This window comes from Phasianus colchicus, chromosome 7 (genome assembly GCF_987193195.1).
Source record: "Phasianus colchicus chromosome 7, bPhaCol1.hap1.1, whole genome shotgun sequence".
Taxonomy (NCBI): domain Eukaryota; kingdom Metazoa; phylum Chordata; class Aves; order Galliformes; family Phasianidae; genus Phasianus; species Phasianus colchicus.
In genome coordinates, this window is record NC_143442.1 from 8,786,008 (window position 1) to 8,804,752 (window position 18,745).

Here is an 18,745-nt window from a genome sequence, read left to right on the forward strand (position 1 = left end):
TTTAGAGGCACTTTGTTCTGTAAGTTTTTATTTATTTATTTATTTAGGAGCTTCCTAGCAAACAAAGTGGTTTGGACCTCCATTTTGTCTGTGGCTGAGAGCCAGCAGAGGAGGAATAGTGCTCTCAGAGAAAGCTGCCAGAATCAGTCAGTTGGGCTGTGTTCAGCACCACTGAATTGGGCGAAGAACATTCAGAAATGGAGCAGTCAGATTTGAAACAGATCCCCGAATGTTCTCCTTGGGGATGCATTTTAAAACACTGGAAAGTGTCTGGAGGAGGTCTGCTTATGTATAGAAAATTGAGTACTGTAATCATTGGTGGATGGCGTATAGGCTTGAAGATGAGGAAAAACAGCCCACTCATGGGTTGATTAATGATAACACAGCGTTGCAGTTGATGCTATTCTGTACAAGGGAAGGGAAATGGGACGAGGTGCCCTACATGGATTTATTCTTTGAATTAAGAAATTACATGAAGGCTCTCAAGGGTTGTGGGTTACTTTCAAGAGGCCCTTCAGCAGCAGCCTGGGAGAAGGAGCAGCCGAGGGCTCTGAGGAAACGCTGTTCTGCACGTAGTGTTGGGGAAACGTGTATTAACGGGCACCCAGCGAAGAGTTGGAATTGCTGCTGAGTCCATCCAGAGTAACTTCGAGGGAAATGGAGGGGAGGTGTCAGCAGCCGAGAGGCCGAGGACGGGTCGGGGAAATGCGCCATCGTGCGGGGAGGCGGAGGAACTGCGCCTCCAGCGGCGCTGAAATGCAATACCCCAAAAGCTGGACGTCTGGACAACGCTAAACATGTGGAAGTTATACCAAGCAGAACGAGGTAAAGACGGAACCCCTCTGCATTTTATCATGGATTGATAACCGTAGCTAGAAAACATACCGATTTGGATCCAGAAGCAGAGGGGGGTGCTATGCAATTGGCATGAATTTTTATTAGTCATATTAAGCAAAAATTACATTAAAAGGAGGGGGAGGACTATCCATAAATAAACTACTAGAAGCTGCCTGGAAGGTGCGTCACAACAGAGAGAAGGTGGAGAAGGCTAAGGAAAGGAAGGAGAAAGGAAGTTGCTAGTGGGGCCATAGCACAGAGGTCAAGGAAGGTGAGAAGGGATCAGTGTTTTAGGAGGCAGCCTGGACTTGGGGTGAGGAAGCCGGGTCCTCAATGTGTGTGTTTGGAATATGGATACTGGAAAACGGAGTGCCCAGAGCAGGCACTGCTAGGGCAGGGCACCCAGGGTCCTGAGCACGTCCTCACCCTACAGTTTAACTCGATGATTCAGAGTGAGAATTGGTGGGGATTGAGGGTTTAAAAATTGCCCAGCTATTTTTGGGAACCAATTAGCGAAAGAATTGGAGGCCTGGCAGGAGGAACACGAGGCAGTGACCCTCTTGGAGTAGTATGTGGGATCTGCATACTCCCTATGGACCGCAGTTTAACGGGAGGGTAGAGAGGAATAATCAGAGTTTGAAAATGCACTTGACACCCCTTGTCTTACTGTAAGGGCAAAGATGTCATTAGGAAGGGTTCTATCTTCTCACTGCAGGTTTGGACAACACACAGAGCTATGCAAATGGCCGGGGTGGAATTGTGGATTCCTTACACAAGGGTAAAGAAGGTAGCTAGCTCACAGAGGCAAGTGGAACAGCCCACATTGCTGAGGCTTACACGCAGATGAACATGCTTTGCCACCGAATGATGGGAATCAAGATTACCTTTCTTTAGTTTGTGATCTTGTCTTTGAATATAATCGCTTGTTGGAAATCTGGATTGTGATTGTAAATATGATGTGTGACAATATCCATTAGCAGGGCTCCCTATTTCCTCCGGGATGCCTCCGGGAATAAAGTGTGAGGAAACCCCGCTGATAGACGACGCTGGGGTTGTCTACTAAAAATAAGGTCCAAAAAAACAAAATTTGCTTGAGTGTCGGGATGAAACCCGCGGGATGGGCGGAGCGGGGCGGTTCCGCTCTGCCCGGCGGAGAAACGAAAGCGAAAGAGGCGCAGCGGAGGGGCAGCGCAGCCATGGCGGGGCCGCGGCCGGGCTCCTTCCCGCTGCTGGTGCGCGGCGACTGGGGCACCGCGGAGCCGCCGGCCGCGCTGCGCAAGAAGCTGCTGCTTTACTTCCAGAGCCCGAAGCGCTCGGGCGGCGGGGAGTGCGAGCTGCGGTGCGGACCCGGGCAGCTGCTCGTCTGCTTCGCTCAACCCGACGGTGAGCCAGGGCGGAAGGGGGGGCTGTGGCCGCAGCGATGCCGGCCGTGTGGCGGCAGCCCCCCACTGACGGGTGCGTGCGGTGTCCGCAGTGATGCGCCGGGTGCTGGACCGGCCGGCGCACGAACTCGAGTGGGGGCCTCGCGGGAAGCTGTCGCTGCTCGTCACCGCGCCGCCGCAGGAGGGCGCCCGTTCCCCGCAGCAGCCGCCCGCTCAGCCCGAGGCGCCAGGTAAGCGGCGGGGCGGGGGTCCCTCGGAGCTGCGTGACGGAACTCTCGCCGCCACCCCCTCCTTCCTGCCGGGGCTTCGCGAGCTCCTGCAGCCGCGTGGTTGGAAAAAAGGCAAAATATTTCAGCCTGTGACTTTGCCTGCGTAAAATAAAGCGAAATTCACGCCGTGCTAGCTCTGGAGTACGCGCCCTGGGCTTTGTCTTCGTCACTTACGCAGCGGCTGAGAGTGCACTGTCGTTTATCTGCAGCTGACGAACCCGTGCCGTCTGTACCCACTCTCGCGGAGCACGATGCCGCCGCGGCCGCAGTAACGGGGCTGTCCCCGCAGCGCCCACCGCCCCAGGAAGCGCCTCCGGAGGTGCACGGTGAGTGCTAAGGATGCCCCTACAAGGACCTTCCCAGCTGCCACCAGCAGCACCTCCTCCGCGGGGCAGCTTAAGGACTCTGTCTCACCTTGGTTTGTTATTTAGGGGAGGCTGAGCCACGTAGATCGCAGAGTTGCTTTCATCCTGACACAAACTTTTGATGTAATTTTGCCTCATTTGTGTTTCTTCTTCCATATGAGGAAAATATCTCATGTTAAAGTTTCCCACCCAGGGTGGGAAGAAGGGGAAAATGGCATTTTTCTTGTTTGTTTCCACACAGAGCTAGGTGCCCAAGAAGCCTTGCAATGGGAGCGTCCATCAGCTGAGAGAACCAAGCTGGCTGTGAAGTCTGGTGAGATGGAGACTGCCCCAGAGCCATGCCAAATGGAAAGCTCTGAAGTATCCCTTTCTCCCCCCTTAATTGTGCTTGAAAATGTGCGGGAAACCATAAGCAGTTATATGTTAACCATGCTGGTGGAGAACATCAGTGACTTGTCAGAGGAAGATGGGGACTTCAGTGTGGAAATGATACCCGAACTGCGGGCTGCTGTTGTTGCTTTTACTGGAAATGCTGGTAAGGAGGAATCTGGATTATGATTAATTAGGAGTTTTTCTTCCCTTGCTGCTTTTGTTTTCGTGGGAGGAAGTCCAAGTGAGAAGTGAACAATGTGTCCTCTCGTGGGTTTAAGGAAAAGTCTCATATTATTATAGATCCAGCCCTCATTTCAAAGGCTGCAATCAATGAGGTCTTTTATCTGTAAGGTATAAAGGCCAGTGAAAATCAAAATAATGAATAGAATATGGGTGGGGCTGAAAGTCAGCTGTGTACAAGCCATTAGAGGATACGGTGGGTCATAGAACAGAACAGTGATAAAGGTTCTACTTGCCATGTGTGTAATAAGTTTGCATGGATTAGAGGGAAAACTGAACTGGTTAGGACAGAACCTTCTAAGGTGATTAAACACCACATCAGGCCTGGGGAACCTACTGTACTAAAAATTGGTTGAAGGTTCGGAGAGAATTAGGGAAGCAGTTGCATCTTAAAGCTGTTCCCCAGATGCCTGCTGTGGAATTAATACCACATACTCACCTGATGCTGCAACACCAACTAGTTGTGGAGCAACTGCGTGCTCATCGTGATTTCTTATTGTGGATTTGTTTTCTTTTTTCTGCTTTATTGGTGATCGATGACACAGGCATCATCCAGGTGATAGAGGGATTTGTCTGCTTCAGCTTCTCACCAATGAGAAGCTGAGGAGGTGTCCTGGTTCCTGCCAAGTCTTATGGGTGATTTTATTAATATGGGCTTCAGTAAGTGGTACAGCAAGACTCAGAAAAGCTGTAAGCCAGCACCATGGCTGATGATGATGTGGAGGAAACAGAGCTTTGTTTTCAGAAGAAACTGATTAAATTGACAGCAGGAAACTGATTGCATCTGTGACTGATGCTCTGCTTCATCCCTTAGAGGAACACAGTGATTTGGGTTGAGGAGAGGTGAGGGTGGAAAGAAAGAAAGAAAGAACATTTTTCTGTGGAGGAAAAACTGAATGTCTCTTTAGAAGGTAGGATGTGATGAAAAGAAATGATAGGCGAGTCTAAATCAATTTTGTGGGAATAACTGTAGTACTAGTAACACGTAAGAATGGAGTTGCTCTGAAATCTTGAAATTATCAAAGAATTAGTCAGTGGCATAACCAACCAAATAAGCTTTTCATCTTTGAGAAGCTCATAAAGTTTTCTGTTTTAGAAGATGGAAAGGATTTGCCTGTTTTCCTGGCGCAGTCCCAAATTTCTGGTGTAGCCCTGAGGAGGAAATATGTGGATCCTTTAAATGCTTAGATGCGTGTTTGCCTGAAGGCTAGAAGTGGCTAGCCTTGTTTTTAGCATTATGATAACAGGGTGGGAAATAGCAAAAACATAGAATGAATTTATCATAAAACTAAAAGAACCCATATTTAAACCTAACTTCCTTCTGACTGTGTATTAATGAATCTGTATTTTATTTTCTTATGGGGTTGAAGAGATCAAGTGCTACTGAACAAAGTCTGAGAGAACTTCTGGCTGTGGCAGATGTGCCTCAGTAATTGTGACCAACCATTTGGTGACTGATAGATAACAAAAACTGTTATCCATCCACACGCTGGATGTGTGGCAAGATGTAGCTGTATGGGCACCACTGTGTTGACAGATGGCTTGTAATACAGTGACAGCCCATTTATATCATAGCAGAGAATGAGCTGCTGATTCAATCTTGAGTTGGTTTTTCCTTTGTTTCTCTTTCTAGCTACAGCGGACATTGTTAAGAAGCTAAATCGAAGCGAAAGAGCAAATAAGCAAAACTTAAGTGCACGTCTCCTCGAGTTAACAAACTGTATTAGAGCTGAAAATATACCACCTAACACACCCAATGACTATATATCTATCTACTTTGAGAACAAGAAGAATGGAGGTGCGCAAGTGGTGGATGTTCTTCAACTGTGTGATGAAGGTGCAGCTATCATTACGTTCAAGAACCATCAAGGTAATGCAGGGATGTGCAGCCCTTATTTTTTGTGGTCCTTTCACCAAAAGACGCAAGTGTGAGTTTTCTGAAGAAATGTCTGTTTTGCTCTGATGGACCAGCATAGAGGAACTGTGACTTGATAAAACTGAGTAGTAGCCCAGGCAACTGAGTTAGGCAGTTTGAGTAGAGTACAACAGGGATGGGGACAGAGGCAGTGCTGTGCTGTACATATTTTATCCTGGAGGTAGGCAGTCTTAGTTCTTAGCTGCTTCTTCCTAATTTAGCTTTTGGCATTTGATACTAGTAACTCTTCAGTAATTTGGAGTTACTGCTGTTTGAAAAGGGGGGAGGATTCACGTAAAACTCTTCTTGTATGTAAACATTATAGTAAGCAAATATTTTTAAAGATCTTTGGGTTTACATGTTGGCAATAATAATGTTTTGTTTGTTATAGATGTAAACAATGTCTTGTCAAAGCAGCACTCTCTCAACAAAAGACCGATATCTGTCTATCCTTACTATGTCTCACTGGGAACAGCTCTATATGGAAAGGAAGGGCCACAAATAAAGAAACCAGATCCAGTTACACTGCCGCTGGACCCCTTTATCTGGCAGTTCTTACGGAAAAAGAATAGCCTCATCGAAGCGATATGTTCTGAGATGGCAAATTGTCATTGTGAGATAACATGGCCTAAAGGCAACTGTGCAGAGCCAAAAGTTATTCTGCATCCTTCAGCTGCTTTGTCCGAGAGGAAGAGATCAGTGGCTCAATTGATCAGGACATGGAATGCAGTGGCTTCCACAACATTTTCATATAGCATATCAAAGTACAAAGTAGAGAAGCTTAAAGTAAGTGCAGAGGTGTGGGAAGTCATTAGAACCAGCATTAACCACAATGAACGTTTGATGATCTCATTTCTTCCGAAGGATTTACTTGTTGTAGTAGGCCACAAAGACATTCTGAAGGATGTTGTCCGAGAACTGAATTTGCAGATAGAAAAAGTCACCAGAGAAATTGAAAGAGAAAAGCAAACGACTGAAGAAATAGTGATTCTGAGTCCAGGGGATTTTGCAATTTTGCAGAATGTTGGTCTTGAAGAAAGAATTTGCATGGAATTCCCAACTCTGAAGCTAACTTACGATCCTGTGCAGAAGATAATTAACCTATATGGACTGCGTGAGGAAGTTTATAAAGTGAAAGGGGAGATATTGGTTAATATGCAAAAAATGACAAAGAAAACTGTTACTCTCCACCCTTTTGTGTTCCAGTTTTTACAAAGTATTGATAATGAAACCCTGTCACAGAGCCTGTTTTTGTCAAAACACATTAGTGCCTTTTATGAGCTTGGCCCAGATGCTGTCCTCCTGAAAGGAAATGATGGCGAAACTCTCCTGAAAGCAGAAGAAGAGCTAAAGAAGGAACTGGACTACAAAAGCATTACTTTAGAAGATGAGTCCATCCTCCAGAAGGAGGAATGGAGAGTGCTTACTGAGGAGAACTGCTGTAATGGAGCTGTAACAGTCACTCAGAAAGAGGCTGAGATCATTGTTGCTGGTTTTTCTCAAGCAGTAGCAAAAGCTTTTGAAGAACTTTTTAACTTTGTAGATGAGAACACGCAAGTACAGAAAGTCATTGGAGGAAAGCCCACCGTAGTCCTAATGTACATCGAGAAAGAGAGGGCCTCTGTCTTGGATGACTTAAAGAATAAAGGTGTGAAAATTGACTTTAGTAAAGTTATATCCTTGAGCGGACCGAGAAGAGAGGTGCTGAAGGGAACTACCCTAATTGAGGAAATGCTGTCCGGGCTGCATTACAAGCGTGTGGTAATTAGCGAGCCAGGAGCCAGGTCGTATTTCAAAGAAAGAGAACGCTTTTTTGCTGCCAGTGTGAAACATGAGTGTAACTGTCTAATCAGACTGGAAGAGCAGCCAGAAGAGTATCCAGAAGAGCAACAAGTACACAGTAACGTAGGCAAGCGCTATACACAGATGACCGTGCAAGGAGTTCTACTAGCGGTTTATAAAGCCGACTTGTGCACTCATCACGTTGATGTTGTGGTGAATGCATCAAATGAAGACTTGAAACACATTGGTGGCCTTGCTTGGGCACTGCTCCAAGCAGCTGGTCCAGAGCTGCAGGCTGAGTGTGATGAGGTGGTGAGGAAGAGCGGGAGTCTGCAGGCTGGGTGTGCCGTGATCACGGGAGCGGGGAAGCTCCCCTGCAAACAGGTCATCCATGCTGTTGGGCCCCGGTGGAAGGAGCAGGATGCAGGAAAGTGTATGCACTTGTTAAAAAAGACCATTAAAATGAGCCTGCAGCTGGCTGAAACATACAATCATCGCTCCATTGCTTTCCCTTCTGTAAGCGGAGGGATTTTTGGCTTCCCGCTGCACAAGTGTGTAAATGCAATTGTGTCAGCCATCAAGAAAACCCTGGAAGACTTCAACGGGAAAAGCAGCTTGAAGGAGATTCATCTTGTGGATGTCATAGAGGACAACGTTCAGGCTTTCATCAAGGCACTGAAAGAAGAGTTTTCAGATGATGTACCTCTTAACAACCCGGTGCGATCTCTTAACAGTCAGACCAACATTGTTCATCAGCCTAGCAAAAGGACAGCTTCTCAAAGCAGCATGAACTTTGCAGTGGTAACAACTGAGGAAGGCCTTGACATCATGCTGAAAAAAGGAAACATTGAAGATGTCACAGTAAGTGTTTTGAGTGGCTGTTTGTCTGGGCTGAAGTGAAGCACGTTTTTTAAAATATGAAAAGGGGAAAAAACAGAAACAAAACTTTAAAAAGAAAATACAGCAAACAAAATCCCCTGTGTCCGTCATCTGGATGTCCTGATTGCAAGAATGCAGCCAAAATACGGCACTTGTGCAGAGACAAAAGCAGGTACCCAGTGGCAATTAATGAGTGTCCTGCCACAGGAGAGCAGCTTGGCTGCTCTTGGACCCACCATGTCCCGTAGCAGCACAGCTGATCCATGCCTGTACTGCTGAGTCCTTGGCCCAAAGCTGCCCGGCTCGCCCTGTGCCTGTAAGGTACTGACCTGGGCAATGGGGAATGCACAATTTTAACTTTTTTTTTTTTTTAAGGTTGAAATTTATTCCTCTATTAACTCAGCTTCTATACTGCTTCAAGCAGGCTCATGGTACTAGAACAAAGAATATGACTTCTCTGTTTTATTCCAAAGCCTTGTTAACTGTTTATGGTTGGACTGGATGATCTTATAGGTCTTTTCCAACCTTAGTGATTCTGTGATTCTCTGATTCTGTAACTCCAATTGTGCCCTAGAACTTTACTTGCAAATCAGCAGATAGGCCCTATTTGATGAATCGATGCAAACCTTCTTTACTTAAAGCTGAAGTCCTTGCTTGTGTGTTTTTCAGACAGATGGTGTTGTCATCAGTGTTGGTGGAGATCTGCAGCTTGAGAAAGGACAACTCGCCAAAGCTTTGCTAAGCAAGGCAGGGCCAAGGCTTCAGGCAGACTTAAATGACGAAGGCCTGGGGAAGTCACCTGGTGAAGGATCTGTGTTCACAACAAAAGGTTACAATCTGAGCTGCAGTTATGTGTTTCATGCTGTCACACCTAGATGGTCAGAGGGAGGTGAATCTTCAGTGAAGGTACAAGAGTTTTTATTTACTTAAACTCTTAATTTGAATGGGCTTTATAGAAAATTTAATGCAACTTCTTGGAAATGAGGGAGGCTATATGAGTGAGTTTGGGCTATTTATTTAGCTGTGTTGCTCGCACCTTGTTGACTATCATATTCTTTCTGATGTGCATAATTCCATGCTAAGAGATAGTACTTTCCCTTTTAGCTGAATTGCATGTTCCAGAAAAACTAACTTTCAGTAATGGAAAAAAATACTTTCTGTGCTTTACAGATCTTGGGCAGGATCGTCACAAAATGCCTGCAGTCTGCTGAGGAACTATCTTTAAAGTCCATTACTTTCCCAGCGATTGGAACAGGGATCTTAGGGTTCCCAGGTTCTGTTGTTGCTAAATTGCTGTTTGACAAGGTGTATGAATACAGTAGTAAAAAGAAAACCAATTCTCTTCGGGAAGTTCACTTTCTGTTGCATCCAAAAGACATAAATATTCTTCAGGTGAGTTACCGTGCTTTTCTCTCTTAGTTACATGCTATTCTGTTTGGACCTATCTCGTGGTATGTGGCTATGTATTGCTCTCCAGAGAATCTGCAGGCTGCTTGTTATCATATAAAGCATAGAGCAGTCTCTTTTGCACATAGCTTGTCCTGTACAGCCCTGCTTGCTTCCTGTCCTTTTCTATTCCCTGGCAATAATGCAGATGAAAGTTTAATTACTCTTTTAGTTTATGAACTTGCTTGATTCTTCAATATGTAGGGCTCACCTACAGTCAGACTTGCTGCAATTTCAACATAGATGTCTTTGCTCTTAGAAAAGGAATACTTTTCGTGGGTTTAGATGAAGTCTAAGAAGAATAATTATGTTAGGATGCTGGTAAAATTCTCCAGTGGAAAACAAACCAGTGTTCTGCATCCCACTTTTTTCAGTGTCACTTTAGAACAGGTTTCTGTGCTTTTACTCAAGTTACTACAAGGATTGACTGTAGTTTCCTTTTCTAGGCATTTTCAAATGAATTTGAGAGACGGTGTGGCAATGATGTAGATGAGGCTAGCGAAGGCACGGGTAAGTTTATTTTACAGAGGCTATGCTCGTGGTGGTGTAGGGTTTTCTATTATTATTTTTATTATTATTATTATTAGCTTTTAAATTTTCCAGGTAGCATATTCATGATAGATACTTAGGTAAGTGGTAAACATGCTATTCCCAAAGTCCAAGTGCACGTTGTAAAGGCTGTATGTAGTATTTTCAGGATGAGCATAACGTCTGAAACGGTGCTGGAGATGCTAAGGGAAAAACATTCTTACGATTCATGATCTGGATGTAGCATCCACACAGTAAGGATAGAAGAAGGCAGAAGTGAGGTTCTTTTTTTTTCCTGCTGCAGTCTTCCCTTTTCGTCTGGGAAGAACAAGTCAGTTCCTGGTTATGTGTCTTAACGGGGCCTCTTTGGAGTGCTCTCAAAGCTACATTCAGATCAACAGCAAAACCAACAGCAAAACCAACCTTCAGTGCTGTCCAGTCTAATGGGACTGCAGAGTGTGAAAAATGAGTATTTTCTGAAAACTCGATCAAGTTTTTAGAAATAGTGCGTAGACAAAAAGTTGCTGTCGTGTGGTAGAGAACCTGCCCAAAAACTCCCTTTGAGACAGGAGCAAAGGAATGAAATTTCTATAGCAGGTATGTGGTAAACATGTTTGATTTTTCCTACTATTTCAGCATAAATAGCAATGATGGGAGTAAGTGAATGTTCGTCTGAGACTCCCATGAGAAGGAATGATTTTCAGTTACTGATGTAGGCAGTGTTCTCACAGGTAGAGTCCAGAGATGAAGTGTGGTCTCTGCAGACATTGTACCCATGAATGCTTCTCTGCTCAGTGTCTGTATTTCTGTCCTGCAGCTTTCTTTGGTCCCATTTCAAACCCAACACAGGATGTATATGAAATGACAATTGGCTCCATTAAGTTCCAGGTGGCTGCTGGTGATATTACCAAGGAAACTGGAGATGTCATTGTAAACATATCAAACAAAAGTTTCAATCTCAAAACAGGTATTTCAGTTGGCATTATGTGTGGATATAGTGTATGTGGTTGGGAGGACTGGATAAGGTGAGTGGGAAGCTTTCTTGATATTCTGAGCTACTGGATAATGTGTTTTAAGACTTGCAGAAAAGTGAAATTAATAACTTTAATTTTTCGATAGAATCTTTTCACAGATCATCTCTTAGATTAAAAAAGATGAATCTTATTGTGGTTTTTACCTCAGTGAAACTTTTTAGGTTTCTCAAGATGTCTTTTTTTGTCTTGAAAAGCATAAGCCTGAAATTTAAATTATACTATCTAATTATAACCTGTGCTTTTACTAAAAAAGAGAGTGTGGAATATCTGATTCTGCCTTAGGCAGGACTTCAATAGAATTAACAGTAGTAACCGTGGAATCATATTCTTCTTCTCATTTAAGGTGTCTCTAAAGCAATTTTGGAAGGTGCTGGGAAAGAGGTTGAAGATGAATGTGCTGCACTAGGTATGGTGCAACTTTTCTGTCCTTTCTGAAGGCTAGCTTGCATGACGGGGAGTTGGTTGGAGTTCTTTCTCAGTGCCTGCTGTACGCCTATCCGTCTTATGCACTGTGTTACATCAACTAGTCTTTAATCAGTTAATGTGATATATGTAAAACATCTAACAAGGAAAGGAAGAGGTATTTTCAAGACAAAAGAGCACCTAAACCTTTGTAAAGGACAAGATCTATCTATGATTGCATCCTCTAATTCCAGTAAAGCTTTTGAGTGATATTAGACAAGTCCACAGAGAAGACAGGTGTGAGTTGGGGTTGATGTTAGCAGAACTCTTAATAGAGAAGCTGTGTTTCATTGGGAGTAACTCTCTACCTGCAACTTCTTTTCTTATCCCTGAATTAAAAAATGTTTGCCGTTGTCTTCAGTAGCAACCTACTACTGTACCCTCTGCATGACTAAGAGGGAAAATCTTTGCATCTGGGTTCCTGCCTTAAAAGTGGCATTTGTAGACCAAATTGAGCTAGTGAATGGCAAATACAATGAATGGGGGAGTAAGGATGGAAAAGTATTTGGCTTAAAAGCCTGTTAGCAAGCTTCCCTTATTTTGGTAACAGAAGTGAGAAAGTCTCTGGTGTGGAGGTCAGCTCACAAGACCAACGAAAGGAAAGAATTATGTGGAGGAGATGAGCAGTCTCATGTAAAGACTGATTGTAGTACTTAGTCTGGATGAAGTTTTCTTCAGCTGCAGAGCAAACTTGGAAAAGGACGGCGTACAAAACTTTATTTGGCAAACAAGGCAAATAATTCATAATAATAAAATGAATCCCAGGAAGTAAAAATAAAGAGAAGGGGTATTTATCAGCATGGGGAAAGAGATTTGGAGCTTATCCTGGGATGTTCTTGTCATCGTTTATTATTTCCCAATGACAATTACTACATATATATGTTGTAAATAATTGTTGATTGTTTATTTACTCCTGCTTACATTTCAGCTTTGCAGCCTAATGATGGCTATATAACCACCAAAGCAGGAAGCTTGCCGTGCAAAAAAATAATCCATTTTGTTGCCCAAGATGATGTTAAAGTGCCAGTCTCCAAAGTGCTTCAGGAATGTGAATTACAGCACTACACCTCTGTTACCTTTCCGGCTATTGGAACAGGTTTGTCTCTTCTTTTTGAACTGGTTCACTACATGCAATTCTGCAGATCTCAGAGCTGAAACAATTCATTTGTCTGGAAGGGTAGTTCTTTAATGAAAATATATTCAGAAACTGCAAACTTCAAAACTGTCACTGGAAACTTACGAAGAGACTGGAAAGCTTCATCTTTGCAGTTAGATAGTAGGTAATGAGTATAAGTGCTCTAAAGCTGACTCTTTCTTGATAACAGGGGTTCAAATTTATTTATAATATATGCATATGTTTATGGAGAAACATAAATATTTGTTACCACAGCATGGTATGTGAAGCAACTCATTGTTTAAACCCAGGGAGCTAATTCTCTGTTGCTAAAATTAGTAGATGATGGAATTCTATCTAGCAGAAACACAAGTGGGTTTGACATGGATGGAATGTGAACACGTCAAAAATGTCAGATTAGCCATTTTTGCTTCCATGTTTTTCATTAGATCAGCAAAATTCCTTATACTAAGAGAATTCAGATTTAGAGTTTCAACGTGAAGAAACCTCTTATGTAAATAAAACTAGAGTTGTTTTAGGAGTAAAGAGCTCCCTAGTGGCCTATTGAGAGCCAGTCCTGTGGCTTGTAGGTACCCAGGCCATATTATCAATGTCATTACCTTATCAATTGCTGTGTCAGCAAGAGTAAGCTTCCATTTCTAAATTGCCAACCTGAAGTTAGTTGAGTCATTTGTGACCCTTGTGATTACGGGAATCATAACTATTCTGTTAAAGCTGTTATAATCCTTGTCAAGGCTAACTATCTGTAACTTGTTCCAGGTCAGGCAGGCCGTTTTCCAGAGGCAGTAGCTGATGAGATGATGGATGCAATAACTGACTTTGCAAGGAGGAACTCTACTCCATCTGTGAAAACTATTAAAATCGTCATTTTTCAGTCATATCTGCTGAACGTGTTCCACACAAGCATGAAAAAAAGAGAAAATCCTGGTAAAACAAAATCAAAATCATTTCTTTCCAGGATGGCATGTAAGTAGATACCACTTTTAAATAGGGGCAGTAAATCAGTCCAGTTTATATTGTATGTTCTCAGCTAGTGCTACTTACAGCATTTGTGTCTCTCATTGTAGCATACCTGATCCCTGAGAAACATCCTCCAAAGGAAAAACGCAAAGCAGTTTTGGAAAATAAAGTTGATCAGGCTGTTGTTCAGATTTGCGGTGAAAATGAGAAACAAGTGGAAGAAGCAGAAACCTTGCTGAAAAGTACAATTCTGAAGGAACAGTTTCAAAGAGAAATCAAGGATGATTCCATCTTGGATTTTGATGAGGCAGAGAATGAGGAACTGCGTGACCTACAAAAGAGATTAAATATTGCTCTGTTCTTGGGAGACAACTTTATTCGAATTACAGGATTTAGCCAAGATGTCTGGTTTGCTTACTCAAGTATCCAAGAAATGATCCACAAGGTTAAAACCGCTAAATACGAAGCGATCAAGGCAGAACTTTATCAAAACTTAATTGAGTGGAAATATTTGGAAAAAGATTCCTATGTGTCCTTTGACAGTATGACAAATATGTGCTTGGAAAATGCTTTTATAAGAAAGCAGAAAGATGTTTCAGTCGTCATTAATAGGAAAAAGTACATGGTGAATATAGAAGGTAGATATGCTACAGATGGGGAAGGACAACGTATAACACTGACACGTACTGATAAATCTGCAGGTTAGTAAAAGCGTCTTGATGAGTTGGGTTGATATTCACACACAAAGCAAGGTTGCATCTAGCTGAGTCAGAGTAAGAAATAGGAAGAATCTGTAGAATATTGTGAGATGCTTTTTGTCCATTTCTGGAGAAGGTGTTAGAGTGGGAAATGACAATAAAAGAATTGTGCAGTTATTTAAAACTGTTGGAAATATAGATAACATATTCAGAGGTTCTTAACAGGCTTGCTAGCAGTGATTAGACGTGCTTGTAGCAGTTGTCATTCTAAAGCATTTGTATTCTCAAGACGGCCCCTCTTCTATTTATTTCAGTGATTTCCATCACAAAGAGCTATTTCTCCTGTCTTTATAGGACTCTTCCTGGTGGATTACTTTTCTTCACTCTGCTGTCATCCAGTTGTACAGGGGCTCATTTTATGTTTTAATGGGATCAATTTATTTTCCATTTAACACTTGGAAACAGAAGTCAACAGATTTAAGTAGTTGTGCACCTCTCAGTGCCTCACATATTCTGTTTATTTTTGCTTTATTACCAAAAAAGATGTTGCTTTTGAGAAGATGACACCATCTTGATTTGACGGAACCTAACATGCTAGATGTGCTTAGTGAATGTGTCAGCCATTGTCAGTGTTCAACAACAGAGCTCAATATGAAATAAGAGGAAGGAACACCTCTGCTTTTCATGCGAAGAGTACATTATTGGAGCTCCAAACTTCATCTTCCTTTTTCAGATCCTTTGCTCCTAGTTGTTCAGAATTAAGTGTCTGTCCCCTCTCCAGTGTGGGAAGAAGACAATTGAAGACATTGCTCCTTCTTCAGTGGTGAAGGAGAACAGATTTGTCTAGGAGCTACCCGTTCCAGGACATCAGTTGTCAGTGCAATGACATAAAAACTAAAGCATCTTCTGGGTTTTGTTTGGATCGTTGGTTGGTTTTGTTTCTTTGTTTTTAAAAGATAGACTCTTGGCTGACAGTAAATGAACAGGCAGTAATGATAAGCTATAATAAGTATAGGCTTTCAGAGGAGTTTGTAGCAGGGCATATTTCACTTTAAGCTGTGGATTTGGGTAAATGATTGGTGTGCTTCTTCTGCAGATCAGGAATCAACAGCACTCCCCGAAAAATGGGAAGATATGCAAAATCAGCAGCTCAGAATAGTGGAATTGAAACCAGATACAAAAGACTACAAACACGTGAAGGAAAGGTTTCTGACGACCGCTCCATCACTAAATCTGAAAATTGAAAAGGTAAAAGCATGTAATGATTTCTAAGCATAAATACTGCTAATGAATAATGACTAGTAAACAGTGGAAAAAATAAATTCCATCGGAATGTATTGAACAAGTCTTTACAGCAAAAGAAAGGGACACAGTTTTTATCTGCTTTCCTAATTGACTTAAAGAGTGTGTATGTGTGTGTATTTAAGTAATTGTCTGAAAAGGTTGCACACAACCATCAATAACCACACAGTTGTTCAGTGCCTGTGATCCTTATGACCTTCAAACCTGGTGTAAAATATCTCTGCTCCCATTAAGAAACGACTTATGAAATCAAGTTTTATGATGCTGAGAAAATGCAGAATATGGCAATTGTAGTTAAAGTGCCAATGTGTATTGTCTCTATTCATGTAGCTACTATGCATTCTTCTCTTCTGCTTATTAACAGAATGGCTTTGGTTGGAAAGGGCATGTAAGACCATTTAGTTCCAACCCCTCTGCAGTGGGAAGGGCCACAGAATCAGATACTGGATCAGATAGCAAAACTCAGCAAGCAGAGGGGATTCAATATCCAGAAACAAATGTAAAACAACTTGCCAGTGAAGGTTGATACTACTAATGTCTTCATGAATATTTGTTGTTACAGATCTATGAACTGCTCACTTCTGGCAGAGTAGAAGCATATACCAGATTGCTTGCTAACATGTTAGTCCTCAATGGGGTAGCTCTGATTTGAGCTGATTTGGTTATATGTAGCCAGTTTTGATGTCATCTAGTTCCCCACTAAATTTTTCAGGCTGAAGCTGTGAGTTTCAAGCGTTATCTACTCCTGCAGTGACAGGGGACTAAGTACATCTGCGTGTAAGTGTCTCTTCTGCAGAGCAGCCAACTGCTCAACCGTCAAGTTGCATGGGAAATTACTTAGGATGTTCCCCCAAAGAGCAGGAGATTAGTAACAGCAGTATCATCTGATTAACTGATTTAAATGAGCGTTGGTTTGATGTTGCAGTTGAGGTATTTGGTACAAGTCTTCTAAAGCACCTGGTGAGCATGCTCTTTTCTTCAGTAGAGCAGAACACTTTTTCCCTTAAGCCATGTGTGCTCAGCAAGCAGATGTTTTGTGCCTGACCCAGAAGCCTGCAAGACTATCTCGTATAGTTTCCTATGGATTGTTTCTCTTGCATTCTGGGTTGGGTTCTGCTGTTTGCCGTGCTGAAGTCTGGAGCCACGTGCCCAAGGTGTTTTATAATCTAGTATCCATGTGTTGTAGCTGGGAGGAGAATCTTGGAGCACTGAGTGGTTGATACACTGATGTTTTTCATAACAAGAAAAAATGAATGTCTTCTGTTCAAACTTTGCAGATTGAAAGGGTACAGAACCCATCTTTGTGGAAAGTCTACCAAATAAAAAAGTGTCAAATGGATGACAAAAATGGCAACAACAATAATGAGAAGTTTCTGTTCCATGGGACTAGTGCAGAGTCGTTAACCTTCATTAACAACTATGGATTTAACCGCAGCTATGCTGGAAGGCACGGTAATGTGAATTTCAGAACTACTCGTTTTCCTGGATAGGGCTAGGAATAATTTGCCACGCTACCCGTGTAGTGCTGACATGTATGCAAAATTGTTTGATTTCTTAAATCTCTCTGTTGCAAATAGAAAACAAAATTGCCACCTTCAGAGCTTGTGGATATCTTCAGAGTGGTTGCTATTAATTTCTTTTTGTTTGTTTTTGGTCTACAGCTGCGCAGTTTGGAAATGGAACTTACTTTGCTGTTAATGCCAGCTATTCTGCCAGTGACACCTACTCAAAACCAGATGCAAATGGGAAGAAGCACATGTACCTGGCTCGAGTCCTTGTTGGACAGTATTCCCAGGGGACACAAGGAGCAATTACTCCAGCAGCAAAGAGTGTTGGCAACAGTGTGGATCTGTTTGACAGTTCAACCGATAATGTGAACAATCCGTCCATGTTTATCATATTTAGTGATATTCAAGCTTACCCGGAGTACCTTATCACTTTCACTAGATGAGCCTTTTGATTGCGGCCATGATTGCATGTCTCTTAGCTTTTATTTTATAAATCAGTCCTACAGATCAACCAAATCACGCAGTGAGAACTGTTTGTAGTTTTGTCAAATTAATTTCTAAGGCCTGTTTACGTTTAAGCGGCCTCTGGTTCTTTTTGATATCGTGAGCATAGACTAACATTTTTCCTCTCAGAGTAGTAGCTGAACGCATTTAAGACAAGTTTAATCTGGCGTGAAATCTAACAGCAGTTTTCAGTAGATGTCCCACGCCTCCCCTGTCGTGATCCTCCACGCTGTATTCTGGCCATCCTAGCTGCAGCAGTGTTGGTGGGGGAGAGTGGAAGACTGAGTGCTTGGTCTCACACTTCTGAAAGAGTGAGAAGCTGTCGTCAACCGTGATGCAGACTGCCGTGCACAGTTCTCAATAAATGAACTATCTGTACTTAATGGCCCGCGTTTGTCTGACATGATCTCCGGACGTTTAGCGTTTGTTTTCAACGGGTCAGTTGCTGAGTGCTTGGAGACTGGCCTCTCTAATGTGGATTTACTTGCTTTTAATACAAGAGGTAGGTCAGTAAGAGGTTCTGTCGATGTGACCTAACTTGCTACCAGCATTTAGTGCCCGAGCTATACCTAGGTATAGCCTAAGAGAGCGCCAGGGAAGTGAAAGTTGGGAAGGTGTTTCCGTTGTTATGCACCAGCTGTAGTGTCCTAGTGTCCTTCCTCTGATCTTAAGCAGGAAAGAACAGGGCAAAGGTGTGTTTTTGTGGGTGTTTTTTTTATTTTTTTTTGGGGGGGGGGGGGGGGGGGGAGGTTGGGTGGAGGATGTGGGTCTTTTTTAAGACCATTTCAATTCTTCCTATATTGTCGGCCCGCGATATCGGAGGGGGATGTTGGTTAGGCAGTAGAAGCTGAATCTTCCATAGTTTTCTGTTACCCTTTGTGCTGGGTGACAGATGGCAGCAGAGGGGTAGTCTGACTTGAAAGTGTGGAATTTAATTCTTCCACATGGTGAAAATGTACAGCTAATGGTGGTGGCTAAGTTGAACAACAGTCCTTTGTAGCTGAAAACTTGCCCTATCCAATAGCGTTGGATAGACTGGATTGGCTCTTTGCATCTGTAGTAGTTTCTTGGGAAAAGAATACGTGTCACTTTTGGAGCAACCTACGTATCAGCTTGCTACTAGTTGA

The 18,745-nt window shown here is 42.8% G+C and overlaps 1 protein-coding gene across 3 annotated transcripts; it reads left to right on the forward strand.

Annotated features, from left to right (window-relative positions):
* Positions 1–1,991: 1,991 nt before the first annotated feature.
* LOC116227399 (protein mono-ADP-ribosyltransferase PARP14-like) lies at positions 1,992–18,001 on the forward strand. 3 transcript variants are annotated; one of them, XM_031590680.2, is made up of 17 exons: positions 1,992–2,220; positions 2,312–2,449; positions 2,698–2,814; positions 3,095–3,388; positions 5,099–5,335; positions 5,772–8,023; positions 8,711–8,947; positions 9,212–9,433; positions 9,934–9,997; positions 10,833–10,982; positions 11,393–11,455; positions 12,440–12,607; positions 13,406–13,612; positions 13,681–14,307; positions 15,401–15,552; positions 16,884–17,058; positions 17,268–18,001. In XM_031590680.2, the coding sequence occupies exons 1-17, from the start codon at positions 2,034–2,036 to the stop codon at positions 17,555–17,557; spliced, it is 5,580 nt and encodes a 1,859-aa protein (XP_031446540.2). In that variant the 5' UTR covers positions 1,992–2,033; the 3' UTR covers positions 17,558–18,001. The 3 variants fall into 3 exon arrangements, with proteins under 3 accessions (XP_031446540.2, XP_031446541.2, XP_031446542.2); XM_031590681.2 differs by having other exon boundaries at positions 13,693–14,307; XM_031590682.2 differs by having other exon boundaries at positions 13,714–14,307.
* The last annotated feature ends 744 nt before the right edge of the window (positions 18,002–18,745 follow it).

What these genes read in the sequence shown, in the direction of transcription:
- LOC116227399 (XM_031590680.2), top strand. Translation starts at nt 2,034, where the DNA reads ATGGCGGGGCCGCGGCCGGGCTCCTTCCCGCTGCTGGTGCGCGGCGAC. An exon ending in AGCGCCTCCGGAGGTGCACG is followed by an intron (nt 2,815 to 3,094) that starts GTGAGTGCTAAG and finishes GTTTCCACACAG; the next exon opens with AGCTAGGTGCCCAAGAAGCC. An exon ending in TACGTTCAAGAACCATCAAG is followed by an intron (nt 5,336 to 5,771) that starts GTAATGCAGGGA and finishes TGTTTGTTATAG; the next exon opens with ATGTAAACAATGTCTTGTCA.